This window comes from Microcebus murinus, chromosome 5 (genome assembly GCF_040939455.1).
Source record: "Microcebus murinus isolate Inina chromosome 5, M.murinus_Inina_mat1.0, whole genome shotgun sequence".
Taxonomy (NCBI): domain Eukaryota; kingdom Metazoa; phylum Chordata; class Mammalia; order Primates; family Cheirogaleidae; genus Microcebus; species Microcebus murinus.
This window is the reverse complement of record NC_134108.1, coordinates 106,807,446-106,822,980: the sequence shown is the minus strand read 5'-3', so window position 1 is coordinate 106,822,980 and position 15,535 is coordinate 106,807,446. Positions and strand designations below refer to the sequence as shown.

At 40.3% G+C, this 15,535-nt stretch overlaps 3 protein-coding genes and 1 non-coding gene across 5 annotated transcripts in view; 1 reads left to right on the top strand and 3 right to left on the bottom strand.

The window, feature by feature from the left end:
* The window catches only part of TMEM217B (transmembrane protein 217B), a 45,411-nt gene extending 42,678 nt beyond the window's left edge, over positions 1 to 2,733 (bottom strand). For both annotated transcript variants that reach the window (XM_012746865.3, XM_012746863.3), the window contains exon 1: positions 2,657 to 2,733. The gene's annotated coding sequence lies outside the window, so the exon portion shown is untranslated. The remainder of the gene's footprint in view (positions 1 to 2,656) is intronic.
* Positions 1 to 2,734, bottom strand: part of TMEM217 (transmembrane protein 217) — a 30,847-nt gene extending 28,113 nt beyond the window's left edge. The window contains exon 1 of the mRNA XM_012746861.3: positions 2,657 to 2,734. The gene's annotated coding sequence lies outside the window, so the exon portion shown is untranslated. The remainder of the gene's footprint in view (positions 1 to 2,656) is intronic.
* A 555-nt stretch (positions 2,735 to 3,289) lies between these two features.
* The window catches only part of TBC1D22B (TBC1 domain family member 22B), a 78,679-nt gene continuing 66,433 nt past the window's right edge, over positions 3,290 to 15,535 (top strand). The window contains exon 1 of the mRNA XM_012746856.2: positions 3,290 to 3,401. Coding sequence (XP_012602310.1) covers positions 3,346 to 3,401 — 56 coding nt within the window. The 5' untranslated portion in view covers positions 3,290 to 3,345. The remainder of the gene's footprint in view (positions 3,402 to 15,535) is intronic.
* LOC142871201 (U6 spliceosomal RNA) lies at positions 13,497 to 13,602 on the bottom strand. The gene has a single exon (XR_012919465.1). It is a non-coding gene; the product is annotated as a U6 spliceosomal RNA (small nuclear RNA).

The window sequence follows — 15,535 nt, the reverse complement described above, 5'->3', positions numbered from 1 at the left end:
ATAAGCAGCACTGGTTCAGCAGACCACTGAGCGCCTGCCATGAAAACCCTCCATCAAAAGGGCTCCAAGGACCCCTTGGGAACATCAATACTATGATTTTTCATCTCTAGCTGGGCAAAGTTGGGTGTAAAGGTGATCTGGCTGTTGTAGCTATCACCCCCCCCCCCTTGATGGTAGCTGACCAGTTGATATCTGGGTAGGTGGGTGGCCTCTCTTTGCTTTATTCTAGTGCAGGTACATTCCTCTGAAGCTGCAAAAGATTTTGAAGAAGACTCAAGAGATGAAGAGTGGTCTTCAATCAAGAGACAGACAAGCTTACAGAATCTTTGGTAGAGTGCACATATCCTTTAGGGGTTAGGAAACATTGTTTCCATACACTTTCCTAACAAACAACGTGTACAAACAACATAGAACCAAAAAGACAAGAAATGTTTATATTCTTCATTCTCTCACTTTTTATTTATTTGTTTATTAATATTTATGTATTAATAAATAAATATTTATTAAGCACCTGCCACATGCCAAACACTATTCTAGGGATACAGCAGGTAACGAAACAGACAAAGTCCTAGCTTTAGTACAGTTTACATTCTAGGGAATGGAGATGGACAGCAAACAAACACATAATACATCTTATAGTGATAGTGCTTTAAAGAAAAATAGAGTGGTGGAGCCCATTATTTAGGATGGGTGTTTAGGGAAGGCCTCTCCAAGGTGAAGACATTTGGGAATATACACGAATGAAATGAGGGAGCAAGCCATCTAGATTATTTGGGGGAAGAGAATTCTAAGCAGAGGAAACAGCTAATGCAAAGGCCCTGAGGTAGGAACATGTTTGGCAGGTTCAAAGAATAGTAAAAGAACCAGTGAGTGTGGTTGGAGCAGATTAATCAAGGAAGAGAGCAAAATGAGATGGGATTGGAGAGGTGAGTGGAACCAAATCATGTAGGGTGTATAAGGAGCTTAGATTTTATGCCAAGTGTGAAGGGAATCGTTACAAGGTTTTGAGCAGAGGTGTGACATGATACAATCTACAATTTAAAAGGCTCTCTCTGGCTGCTTTGTGGGGAATGGACTCTCAGGGGGCAAGAGTGGAAGCAGGGATGCCTAATAACAGGTTGCTGTAAGGGTGTGTGTGGTTGGTTTAGATTAGGGTGGTCTTGGTGGTGGGTGGGGAGAAGGGGTCCAACAATCTCAATGCTCCTATCAAATAATACTTAAAAAGTTATCACCAGCCTACTAAAGTGAATTTTTAAAATCTTGGATGGGAAACTGGCTTAGTGGTAGAAAACTAAGGTAGGAATAATAGGGCTTCTCTGGGTTGAGCAATGTAAACAGCATCCCCTGGGAATCAGTGTTATTTAACATTTCATAAGTGATGAAGAGAAAGGAATACTTTGAGACATTTCTAGGTACACAAATTATACTTTGCTTTCCACATAGTAAAATGTCAAGTCAATACGGAGCATCTTCTGGAACATTTCTAAAGCTATGTAAGTAAACTGAAAAGTGTCTTGCCACCTGGACCAGTATAAAGCAGCTCACATAGGGGAAGACAATTGAGATGACATCTTTAAGACAATGAACTCTGAATGCAAACTGCTGTTTGTCACCAAGGTGAGGAATCTATAGAAGTTGTTGTAGACTCTTTAGAGACATCAGCTCTTCTAAAATCTAAAAGGCCTGCAAAAGTTTTGGCTGTCTGGAATAAAGGCAAAACATCAGCCTCAACAAAACCTCATAACACACCTCTTAGGGCTCAGTGTGCAGTGCTAGTCATTGCATCTAAGAAAAAGAGCCAGAGTAAGGCAGGCAAAATGATTAAAAGGACAGAGGGCTTTTGTTTGATGGGTTAAATGCCCATAAAGAAGATAACATGAAAGACTGTAAAAGCTCGAGAGACTCAGAGAGAGTAAAACGGCCCTTTCATACAATCCCGTAATTCTAAAATTAGAGGAAAAAGAAGCTTGAAAATTAGGGTAAAATCTATGTGGGAAGAGGTCATTGGAGGACGTATAAAAGAAGGTCCTTCTTTACATAGGGGGTCCTTAAGTATTCTCCAACATGTAGAAGAACGTGGTAGCAATAAATGAGGTGGGGAAGGGGAGGACAATCAGCCCACCTCAGCAGTCCTTTGTTGGGACAAAAACTTCTCTAGATGGTGCTTGCTTTTCCTCTCTCCCCAAATCACTGTGTAATATAACCACAGAAACTCAAAAAGAGCAAAAACCACCAACAAGACATTCAAAAGATTCACAATGCTAATATTAAAAGTGATTCTGAGTGAAAAGTAGATTGAAAATAAATTCAAGGGTGAAAGATTTATAATCGATTAATAAGGGAAATTAATAATGTTTTTGGGGGTAGGTACATCCTTAATCTTTGTGGTCACACCATGGGGATATACTATGTCCTCAAAAGAAACAGCACTTGGTAATCTGCACTGTGTGGAGAAAATAAGAACCTTTCCTTAAGACTATCCTTAACCCGGCCTTGTGGTGGACCTTTCCTGAACCCAGCATCTGGCTTCTCACAGCCAGAAAGTGAGAGTTATGAATTGAAACAAGGATTAGATCACTTGAATTTCAGCCACAGCACAAGTCCTTCAATAGTTTCATGTAACAGCACAGGGAGACTTGGATGAACCGTTACTCACCGTTACTCTAACAGTTGGCAACTCTGGGCTATCGGATCTCTACCGATCTTCCTTCCCGGGAACACAAATCGAGATCTAAGTGGAACAAGGAAAGGGAAGATAAATAACCAGACCGTCACTGAGTTGAGAAATGTTAAAAGCAGGCCACCACCAACGCAAGGGCCCTTACTTTTAGGTCAAATATTTATGTATATATTTATATAGAGAGATATATGTATAAATATAGAAATAAAAATGCACATTATGCTCTCTCCATCCAAAAAATATTACACTGAGGGGCTTCATTCCCCACAAAGAAAACAACCCTCTTTCCTCTTTCCTATGGGTCCCTTTCTTTACCTGCTTCTCCGCTCCTGGGGGTAGGAACTTTGAGCCCCGCCTCCCTGCTCGCCCAGGCTCCGCCTTCCCGATCCACCTGTGTGCCCAGCCGCTGACGCTGCCGCTTGGCTTCAGCGGCCCGCAGGATTCCGGCCCCCGATTGGCCGCCCGTCCGCGGCTTGCGCAGCCCACCAATGGCAGCGGCGCTGGGTGGGAGGGTGCCCACATCCAAGATGGCGCCCCCAGGAGCTGGGAGCGGGTGACCGGCGGCGGGGAAGCGGCCTGGGTTGGCCCTCAGATTGAGGGGTCCTGGGGGCATCTCGCCGGGCACCCCCCTGGCCCGCCTACGAGGCCTTCCCCGGGCCAAAGCAATGGCCGCCGAGAACAGCAAGCAGTTTTGGAAGAGGAGCGCTAAGCTGCCGGGGAGGTGAGCCTAGGACGCTGAGAGGGAGAGGGGATTGGACCAAACCCTTCCCGATCCTGATCCCTAAATCCCCGGGCCTGGGGCGCCACCAAGGCCAGAAGACCGGCTTGGGGAACCCCGGCTGGGGCAGCGGGGGCTGCCTGGTGGCGTCAGGGTAGCTGTCACGCAGAGGGGCGGGCAGAGAGCTTTGGGGACGGCTGGGTGTGGGTGCAGATCGGGGTCTGGGGGCGGGGGTCTCAGGAGGGGTGACCTCCAGCTGCGAGGTGGCTGAAGACCGGGCGTGGGGGGCAGTGGAGTTGGGTGAGCAGCCAGTGTCTGTCCTGGGCTCGGAGAGCCGTCCCCAGGGCTGCTTCCCACTTTAAACAGAACTCCCTCTCGGGGGTCTCCACCACGCACAGGTGGTTGCGAGCACGAGACGGCCCCTCTCTTTGCTCCCCTAGCTCGGCTCGTTCCCAAAGGGTTCTAGTGGGAGTTTGGGGCCGCCTGCCGAGGGGGTCGGGCAGGAAAAGTGAGGACAGTTCTCAAGCCCGACCTTAGTTTATCTTGAGTTGGCCCTTTCCCATTAGGAATTATTACAAGGTGACCACAGAATCGGGTTTATTCCTTTGGCATTTTCTAAGGATTTGTACAACCCCAAGTGACCCCCTCCTCCGCGTTGTAATGCTCTTACACTAAATTCTTTCATTCTTCAGTTGTTTAGTTGGAGAGCAGACCTTCTAAGCTACTTTCTGCACCCCCCGCCCCGCTTCGGTGTATGTTGAATTATCAATTATTATTGGCAATTATCCATCCATCAATCAGCTATTGGTTTACAGTTTCAATTTGTTTGGGGCAGAGTCCCGAGAAGTATGAGGAGTGTGTGTTTCAGGTGTGAATTTAAGATTTCTGCCAGCCACGGTCTACGTGGTGATGAAATTCATGTTTGGTGGTGCCCCACATGCTACCTTTTCTAATTGATTCAGCTCTTTTCCTTCTAGGATAATCCTTTGAACTTGTGACCCCTCTTTTTTTTTTCAAAGCCAGAGAGAAAAGAGGGTCAGTAGTGGCTATTAAGGATCCTATTAGACATATGGAGAAAAGGTTGGGAGGGGAATAAATCAACCTAATGGATACTATGAACACTATTTGGGTGAGAGGCACACCTATAGCGAGGACTTAAGCATTACAAAAATGATCCATGTAACCTAAAACATTTGTACCCCATTAATATTTTGAAATAAAAATAAAATTTAAATCACAGAATAAATTATATAACATATGCCAAGAACTATGTGTGTTCTCGTCATGTGAATTTTCCTGGGATAAATACAAAGTTGATCATGATACTTCCAAAACAAAACCCCCAAAACAAAAAAATCCAAATGCTTGTGAAATAAAGTTTGTGTGTGATAAGTCTCCTGTTTGTAAAATCTATAGTATTCGTTCCAGAGGTCAGTAAAAGGTGTTTCTTCATTGACTTTTTCTTTGCTATGTAAATTGCATGTTACTGAACAGTTTAAGAAGTCTAAAGTATTTTTCTCTTTTCATCTTTATTGTTAACTAAAATTAGAATTTAACAAAGTTTGAAATATTGAAAACTCTGCTTTTCAATTGCATTGTGATAATGTATAAGCTGTTGCTTTTTTCTAACATTTGATCGAGTAGAAAATAAAATCGTGAAATAAAATGCGAATATAAAAGAAAAAAACAGGATAGGAATCAGCTTTTAGTAATACATATTAAAATAATACAAGAGAATGCAAAGATAGCTTCAGATTAAAGTGCTGTGGAATTACATTGTTAATATTAGTGTTAAAGATGTTCTATGTTTTTAGATAAGCACCACTTCCTGCCAACTGATCTCCTTTTTCCTTCCTGGTCTAGTGAGCTCTCCAGTTGTGCTAACTGCTGTTCTCTGGGGTTTTCCATAGTGAGATCATTAAATTTTGACATCCTGAGATTATAATCAGAATCAATAGGAAAATCATTATATCAGGAAGTAATTAATTTAAAAGATGTGAGACATGGTATGGTCTTTTGCTTTCTGACTGGTGGTTGCTATTAACAATCTTTTGTTTTCTATATTTCCTCTTTTGGACTACAGAAATAGCTTTTTAAAAGCATTACTTTTGTGAGATATGAACAGAAGTCTTTTTAGTTTCTTAAAAGTTTTTGGCTTCCTTTTTCATATAGAGGGATAGAGAAAATAACTTTTTTTTTTTTTTTTTTTTTTTTTTTTACTCCTGGGCTCAAGTGATCCCCCTCCTGAGTAGCTGGGACTACAGGCACAGGCCACAGTGTCACAATGTCCAGCTAATTTTTCTATTCTTAGTAGAGACAGGTCTCGCTCTCTCTGGCTGGTCTTGAACTCCAGAGCTTACTCCCCCCCCCCCCCAACCTCAGCCTCCTAGAGTGTTAGGATTACAGATGTGAGCCACTGCCCCTGTCGAGAAAAGAACTTTTGAGTTCAGAAAAACTTGGGTTAATATTTGGGCTCTCTTACCTAGGTAACCACGACAAATAATTGACTTAATTGCTTTAGGCCTCAGTTTCCTTATCTATGAAATGAGAAATCTTTTCACAGAGCTACTGTGAGGACTAGAGGAAATATATTTGTAAAGAACCTAGTACAGTATTTAGCACAAATACTAAATTGTGCTAATAGTTGCTTAAAAAATGGTACTTATTAATTTTTCTGTTATTATTAGAGCAAGTAAACATTTACAAGAATGTTTCTCAGATCCTTACTACAGCACTAGTTATATATCTTCATTGTTTATTCTTAAGGGATTAAAATGTTGCCACAATTCATAGTAGCTTTTTTGTTTTGTTTTTTGAGACAGGGTTTTGCTCTCCATCACTGTGGCTAGAGTGCAGTGGCGTCATCAGAGCTCACTGTAACCTCAGACTCCTGGTCTCAAACGATCCTCCTGCCTCAGCCTCTGTGGTAGCTGGGACTGCGGGTCCACGCCTAGCTTTTTTTCCTATTTTTTGTAGACAGAAGATCTCACTCTTGCTCAGGCTGCCATAATCTTTTTTAGTACCTTGCTTGTTAAGGAGAATACTGTTCAGCTGTGTGCTTTTAGCAGGGAAGGCCCCAGGAGCCCCTGGTTATGGGAGAAAACTAAGATTCTTTTAGATAGAAGGGTACTTTGATTTAAGGAAAATGTCAGAGCATTTTCTCAAGAATAGAACTTTTTTTTTACCTTTTTTTTTTTATTTCAGCATATTATGGGGGTACAAATGTTAAGGCATATTGCACATGCCCTCCTCTCACCTGCCCGACACCCGATAAATGTTATTCCTATATGTCCACTTAAGTGTTGATCTGTTAATACCAATTTGCTGGTGAGTACATGTGGTATGTGTTTTCCATTCTTGAGATACTTCACTTAGTAGAATGGGTTCCAGCTCTATCCAGGAAAATACAAGGGGTGCTATCACCATTGTAAGAATAGAACTTTTGCATCTATATTTTCTTAAGTCTTAGAGAAGAAAACTTTTTCCTGAGTGGAGAAATGGCACAAATGACTGTACTAGGTTCTTGGAAACTTGGAATTGAAACTAGTTTATTCTTTTTTGCAAATTGAAAGTTTAAAAAATCAAAGCGATGGCAGGTTACTTTCAATTTCTTTGATCATGACTCAGTGAGCTTAGTGACAACAAATAGGAATTTTATTAAATAAAATAGCCTAAATTCAAAGTGAATGAAACATTCTTCTTTAAAATAACAGCTTTATCGAGATATAATTCACATACTATAAAATTCACCCTTTTGAAGTGGACAATTCAATGGGATTTAGTATATTCATCTACAGTTTAGATGTTTTATGCAGTCATCACCACAAATTTCAGAACATTTTCAATATTCTAGAAAGAAACTCTGTATCCATTAGAGTACATTAGCAGTCACTTCCCATTCCCCTCCCTCTAGACCCTAGTAACTATGATTCTACTTTCTGTTCCTATGGATTTACCTGTTCTGGACATTTCATGCCAATGGAGTAATATGATATGAGGCCTTTTGTGACTGGCTTCTTTTACTAAGCATGATTTCAGGTTCATCCATGTTGTGTTATGTATCAGTGCTATTCCATTTTATGACAGTAATATTTCATCATGTCCGTTCATCAGCTGATGGCATTTGGGGTTGTTTTTTACTTTTTGGCTACTATGATGTTTCTATGAACATTCATACACAGGTTTTTGTGTGGACATGTTTTCTATTCTTTTGTGTATAAGTAGAAGTGGAATTGCTGGTTCATATGGTACCTTGATGGAATTAAACATGTTTTTAAGTTCTCTCAATTATTCACAAGAGCCCCATGTACTTAATACATCAAATGGTGATTGTGTTGATGCTTAGGAAGATAAGAGGCAATCTGTACCCTTGTGGTTAAAAATTCAGGCTCTGGAACCTGACTGCCTGGGTTACAATCCCACCCCTTCCACTTGCTAGCTGTGTGACCTTGTGGAAGTTAATTAACCATTCTGTGCCTCAGTCTTCTCATCTGTAAAATGGGAACATAGTATCTACCCTATACAACTATTAATATTATGAGACTTAAAGGAGCTAATGCATATCAAATGGTTAGGAGGTACTCAATAATATTAGTTATTGTAAGAATAATTACTATTATAGTAGCTCCAATTTTTGTTTTCTCCCCTTGCTTTAGTTTCTGAAACTGGAATTGAAAAACTTTCACCAATGGTGTGTTTAAAGCCTTCAGTGAGTCCTTGGCAGGGGAAAAAAAAAACAACTCACCACCCATTGTTAATTAGGCAGAGGGTTTGTGGAGGCGCAGAGAAGCCTAATGCAGGACAGCTGTGGCTACCACGTGTGCATTAGCAATGAGGAGTATGATTTTGAGCAATGGTTAACAGCTCATGAGGGTTCATGAAGACATACATTGGCAAGCCCCGCTTCCAGACCTTCTGATTCAGTAGGTCTGGGGTAGGGCCTGAGAAGTTGAGTTTCTAACAAGTTCCCAAGTGCTGTTGCCGGTTTAGGAGTTGTCCTTTGAGAACCACTGAGAACAGACCCTGTTTTAGATTCAAAGAAACCTGAGTCCCAGTGCTGGCAGCTTTTGCCATATGGATCATGAACAATTAATGCATTTCCATGGGGCCCGCTAGTGGGCATCTCAAACTTACGTGTGCAAACAGAACCCTGGATTTATATATCTGCCCACCTCTGCAAAGCTGTTCTTTCCATCTCACTTAATGGTCCCACCGTTTACCAAGTTCCTCAGGCCAAAAATCCTAATGTCTTTAATTCTTCTCCTTCCCTTCCTGCCACATCCAATTGATCAGCAAGTCCTGATGGCTCGTCAAAATATATCCCAAATCTGAGCTCACCACTTCCACCTCTACTACCCTGGATCAAACTGAGTCCTCTCTTGCCTGGACTACTGCTGTAGCCTCCTCACTGGTCTTCCTGCTTCTCTTCTCACCCCTCTTCAGGCCTTCCATTTGTAATTAGAATAAAATCCAAATTCTCTAAGCCCTCCAGGTCCTTCATGGTTGGAAAGATAGGCCAAGTTAAGGGCTTTGATCTTAATCCTAAGATCGTAATGAATCTGATAGAAGACTCAGTGTAATGGCCCAGCCTGTCTGGGTGGGTGCCTTATAACCTGTTCTTGGCTTGGAAATGTTCTACTGATAAAGTGAGTGACTAGAAGTTACTAAATTATCACTAAAACAGCATAGATCCCCGTTTCTGGAAGACTTCCATGGAGTGAGTGTGTGAACTTGAATCAGTTGCCAACACATTTGGCATTTAAACTCCCGTATTTGCTTTAGCTTTTTTGTCAGCACTGAACAAACACCTGTTGATTTTTCCTACCAAGGTTTTTTGCACTGTTCCAACAACTAGGTGAAACAGCCGTGCTAATACGTTCTGTGGTGTTGGTTTTGTTAAAGAGAATGACAGGTTGACCAGGACATTGGCTCCAGTTTGTCTCCTGGCAGCACATCCGATGGCCTTCCTTTCTCTGCAGATGTGGTGCAATTTCTCTGAGATGCAGCACGTTAGCCTCTGGTTTTTAGGTCTGTCTAGCTAGAGCAGCATCAGCCTGAGCAGAGGTGTAGGTTTTGTAGAGTCCTGATCTTCACTAAGTATTGTCAAGTGCCTGCTGGTGTGTGTTGTGCTCCGCCCGGAGGTAAGAGGACTACAGAAAAAGGCGCTACGTGGGTTTCTAGAAGCTGCAAGTCTGTTTGGCACCATGGCTTCCCCAGGAGAGGACGCTGTGTGTGATTGATTTTCCGGTTTTTCCACTTAGTGTATGTTACTTTTGTAATCAGAAAAACTTAAAAGTGGAGTTGAGTGAAAACACACTGTTGAATGAAAAAAGCAAGATGTTATATGTACAGTGTGCAGTCTTTTATGTAAAGTTTAAAAACAGAAAAAAATACTGTGTGTTGTTTGTGGGCATATGAATATACGTAGAAGTATAAAAACAGATGGGAAGGATTCCCTCCAACTTCAGAATAGTGGGTATCTCTCAGCTGTATCTACTGAGTAAAAATAAAAAAACTGTGACGAATGTTAACATTTGTTACATCAGAATGGTGGCTCATGGGTGCTTGTTATATTGTTCTCTGTACTTTTCTTTGTGTTTGAAAATGTCAATTAAATGCTTTTACACTTGCGTTAGAGCAGATTTATTTTTTAACTTGTGTTACAGAGATAAGCCAGATAGCTATGAAATTAAGTAAAATTTAAAGTAGCATTATAATTTAGGGTCATAAGTCATATATACTGTGATATTTATGTAAAGTTTTATATACAAAACAATATTATATATTGCTTAGGGATTCACAGAAAATAAAAACAAAAATGAGTGTGAAAAATGCCAAATTTAGTAGAGTAGCTTCCTAGGAAGTGAGGGAGGGGTATGCCAGGGGTTTTGACTTTATAATGACCTATTTCTTAAGCTGGTTGTTGAGTACCTGTGAGTATGCTTAAATTATGATCTAACTCTACTTTTTTTTTTTTTTTATGGAACATCACAGAACTGAACCTACTTTGTTTTAAGAATGTATAAACCCTGATTTATGTGTGTCAGGGAATCAGAAGGCATGGGTTAGTGGGTGTTGTGGCTGGTGACAAGAAAGTCTCTTGGGGGGTGCGGAATTTGAAGGTAATGTTGCAGGATGGATACAATAGAAAAGGGATGTGGAAAAGCATCCCTTGGAAAAGCATTCCAAGTAGGGGAAAGAGCCTGACTTAGTAATTCAAGGATGTTTGGAAGATGGAGTGGAGCCGGCCTTCGGCCTTCTCTAGAGTGGAGTGTGGGTTTGGGAGGAGTGGAGATGGTACAAGCTGATAGGTGAATTATAAAAGGCAGGAAATTGAGCACCTTAATCGTTGGTCTCTTTCAGTGTATTTTCATTTCGTCTCTGTAATCATGTTGGTTTCTCTTCCTTTTCTAACTTCTTGCCTGTCTTTTTTGAGGTGCAGTAAATTGATTTATTAGACAAAGTGTTCCAGGTTCAGATACATCATGGTTTAGTTCAAGAATATGTTAACAAATTCAATTTGGGCTCTGATACCTTTGCTGATCAAGTCCATTTATCTCAAGCCTTTGTGGCTGTGCTAGCACTTTGGGCTGACATCTTTAAACAGTAGTCTACTGTGATTTTAAGATTTCTTTCCTAGATGGTAATTGATGGCCTCTGGCCCTTACGCCTGCGCAATTAGGTTTGTTTTTTTCTGCATGAGTTACTGGCAGGTGGTAATACTCTTTTAAGGGGAGGATTTTTCTACCTAGTCACCTAACCTAACCCGCCTGTTGAGATCTTTCTGCAGAGTTTATCCCCTGATTTTATATTTTACTATGAAGAGGGCTGTAGCTCATCTTAGATTATTTGCAAATGCTGAAATGCAAATCAATGGCCCTTTTGGGGCTTTTTTGATGATAATTATTTGTGTTTTACTTTTTGTTTTGTCTAACTGCTTTCCCCTAAGCCAAACTTTCCTTTTACTCTTTGATTCCTCTTGTTTTTGTTTTTCTTCTTTTCCTCAGCCTAGGAAACTCTTTAAACACATTAAAGTAGTATTGTTTGCTTTTCAGAATTTGTATTTCTATGGTAATATATGTAATGGTTTATTTATAAATAACTTAACCTTCCAAAGAGATTTAGGGAGTATAGATTACTTATTTTATTTGAGACAGAGTCTTGCTTTGTTGCCCAGGCTAGAGTGCCGTGGCATCAGCCTAGCTCATAGCAACATCAAACTCCTGGGCTCAAGCGATCCTCCTGCCTCAGCCTCCCGAGTAGCTGGGACTACAGGCATGCACCACCATGCCTGGCTAATTTTTTCTATATATATTAGTTGGCCAATTAATTTCTTTCTATTTATAGTAGAGACGGGGGTCTCACTGTTGCTCAGGCTGGTTTCAAACTGACCTAGTGCAATTTGCCCACCTTGGCCTCCCAGAGTGCTAGGATTACAGGTGTGAGCCACTTCGCCCGGCCTAGATTCTTATAAAGGTAGGAGCAATATCCATAAACAAGATCATACACAAGAAGATTCCCTCTGAAATCTTAGTAGAAGTAAATATGAAAATGAGTGACTACATTGTTATTTGAAAGCATTAGGATCGCCTCTGTTATGTGAAACAAAGTACTGGTAAACCTGTTCCATTTTCAAAATATCAGATAAGGATTAAATAAAAATGGAAGAGCGAGGCTGGGTGCAGTGGCTCACGCCTGTAATCCTAGCACTCTGGGAGGCCAAGGTGGGCAGATCACTCAAGGGCAGGAGTTCGAAACCAGCCTGAGCAAGAGCAAGACCCCTTCTCTACTAAAAATAGAAAGAAATTAATTGGCCAACTAAAAATATATAGAAAAAATTAGCTAGGCATGGTGGCTCGTGCCTGCAGTCCCAGCTACTCGGGAGGCTGAGGCAGAAGGATCGCTTGAGCCCAGGAGTTTGAGGTTGCTGTGAGCTAGGCTGACGCCATGGCACTATAGCCTGGGCAACAGAGCAAGACTCTCTCAAAAAAAATAAATTAATTAATTAAAAAAATGGAAGAGTGGAAGAAAACTGACATTTTTGGCTTGGGCCCTGAGTATGTGCCTAGGTAGTGTTCGAATGTTTGCAAGTCTCCCTCACTACCTGCTTACCACTAAGTGAGTATTGCCACTCGCCGGGAATTGTGCTAAAGGGCTTTGACACATTAGCCCATTAAAACCTTCCAACCCTTTTATGATTGCTTAATTTATTTATTATAAAAGTGATGCTTGTACATGATAGCAAAGAAAAGCACAAAGGGTATATAGTGAAAATAGTCTCTTTGGCGCCTCATCCTCCATCTGCTTCCTCTTCCAGACCACTGCTGCTGGTGTCTTGTGTATTCTTTCAGAGATGTTCTTTGCATACATAGAGCTAATCATACATAAGTATGTTTATATATCTTAAAGATTTTTAAATTTTTTTATTTTAATTTTTTATTATTTAAATTTTAAAAATATTTTCTTGTTTTATTTTTATTTTTTTCACGTGGGGTGCTGAAGGAATAAAGATTTTTTTAAAATGGTGACATGTATAATTCTGCATCTTTTTTTAGTTAATGTTGAGTTTATTCCATTTCATTGGATATAGAATTGCCTCATTCTTTTTAAAAGATGTACTATAACTAGTTTCCTATTGATAATAATCCTTTTTCTTGTAATAGGTAAATTCAGCCCATTTATATTTATTGTAATAACTGTTATATTTGGTCTTAGTTATGTTTTTAATATTTTCTTTTTAAAAAATCTTTATTATATGGACTGTGCTTTGCAGAGTATACATGTATATATTCTAATAATTTGGAAGACTTATCTTTTTATTCTAGTGATTACATTTAGAAGCATAACTTTATGTCATGTTTCTTCAGACAATATCTATTGAGTCCTTACCATGAACAATGAAGAAATTAGTAGTTATATTTTCTGACCCCTCCTTCCCCACCTGGTTTTAGTTGATTATGTTATTTTTCTTAGTTTTCTTTTGCTTTTTGGAAGAAGAATTGGGGGTGGGGTTTGAAGCTGGAAGGGCCCTCAATTGGGTAAGTCACTTCTCTTATTAGAGTCTCAGTTTACCCACCAGTGAATATTAGAAAGTGGAACCAAAATATGGAACACTTCACAAATTTATGCGTCATCCTTGTGCAGGGCCATGCTAATCTTCTCTGTATTGTTCCAATTTTAGTATATGTGTTGCCAAAGTGAGCATTTTTCTGTGTTAAAACATACTGTGTCTCTGTCACTTGAGCTGTCAGCTTTAAATATCTCTTGAGCCCTGTCAGTAAAAGATGAGGAAATCACTGCACTTGTTTGTCCATTTTTTCCTCCTTCCTGTTTTAACATTTGCCAAGTATATTACTTTTACATTCTCTTTTGTAACATCCAGCCTCAAATTTAAGACTTGGTGCTAAGGTTATATCATTTCCGCTCGTCCTTTTACCATGGTTCCTCCATCTCATAGTTAGCTGAAGTTGTCCCTTCGTAGTTTCTTCAGGCGGGAGTAGAGGACGCATGTTCCCTGAGCTCTCACACGTTGAAAATGTTTTTCTGTCACCTTTATATTAATAACTGAACGACAATTTGGGCCAATATACAGTTATTCTTGAGTCACTTTTTTCTTTTAATTGTGATATATTATACACAGAAAAGTACATGAAACACAAATGAGTGATATGGTGGCTTTGATGAATCACAAAGTGAGCACAGAGTGAACACAGACACTCCTGTGGCCCTCCTCCTTTTCCCCCAGAGAGAACCACATCCTTTTATGTTCATCACCACTTGCTTTCTTTATATTGCTACTACTGTGCATGTCTCCCTAAACAATAGAAATTATTTTTGTCAGTTTTCGAAGTGTACACAAGTAGAATCATACGGTATTTACTCTTTCATACTTTGCTTCTTTTGCTCAACATTTATTGTTTTTAATTTTTATTTTTTAATTTTTATTTTTTTTTGAGACAGAGTCTCACTGTGTTGCCCGGGCTAGAGTGCCGTGGCGTCAGCCTAGCTCACAGCAACCTCAAACTCCTGGGCTCAAGCAATCCTCCTGCCTCAGCCTCCTGAGTAGCTGGGACTACAGCCATGTGCCACTATGCCCAGCTAATTTTTTCTATATATATTTTTAGTTATCCAGCTAATTTCTTTCTTTCTTTCTTTCTTTCTTTCTTTCTTTCTTTCTTTCTTTCTTTCTTTCTTTCTTTCTTTCTTTCTTTCTGTCTGTCTTTCTGTCTGTCTTTCTGTCTTTCTTTCTGTCTCTCTCTCTCTCTCTCTCTCTCTCTCTCTCTCTCTCTCTCTCTCCCTCCTCTCCTCTTCTCTTCTCTCTCTCTCTCTCTCTCTCTCTCTCTTTCTTTCTTTCTTTCTTTCTTTCCTTTCTTTCCTTTCTTGACAAGGTCTCACTCTTGCTCAGGCTGGTCTTGAGCTCCTGAGCTCCAACAATCCTCCACCTGCCTCGGCCTCCCAGAGTGCTAGGATTACAGGTGTGAGCCACGGCGCCAGGCCTCAACATGACATTTGTAAGATCCATCCACATTGTTGCTTGCAGCCCTACTTTGTGTATTCTCCGCGGTGTATAGTATTCTACTATGTGAATATAACGCAGTTTATTTCTCTATTCATTGTTGACATTTGGGTTATGTCTAGTTTGGGGCTAAGAAGAACCATGGTGCTGTGAATAGTTTTATATATGTCTCATGATACACATATGTATATACTTCTCTTAAGAGAAATTTGGAGTAAAAACTCTGGGTTTTAGGGTATGTATATTTCATTCTTTCTAGATATGGCTGAACTGATTTTTGAAGTTGTTTGTACCCCACCTGTGGTATGTAAGAGTTCCTTGGGCCACCTTTCCCTTGGTAATGTTGCTTCACTGTCTTTTAGCCCAATGAACCTTTAAGGTAGGCTGTATTCCCATTTTAGATGAGAAAACAAGTTCAAAGTAGTCAGGTAACTTGGTCCAAGTTCAAAGTAGTATTGAATGCCAGAGGTGGCATTTGAACTCTGCTCTCTCCAACTCTAAAACCCATTACCTTTCCATGCTGTCTTCTTTACACATAGGGCTTCCTGACAGGTGTGTAAAGCACTGAAACCTTACCAGGGAAAATGAACATTATCAAAGACTTTTTTTTTTTTTCTTGAGA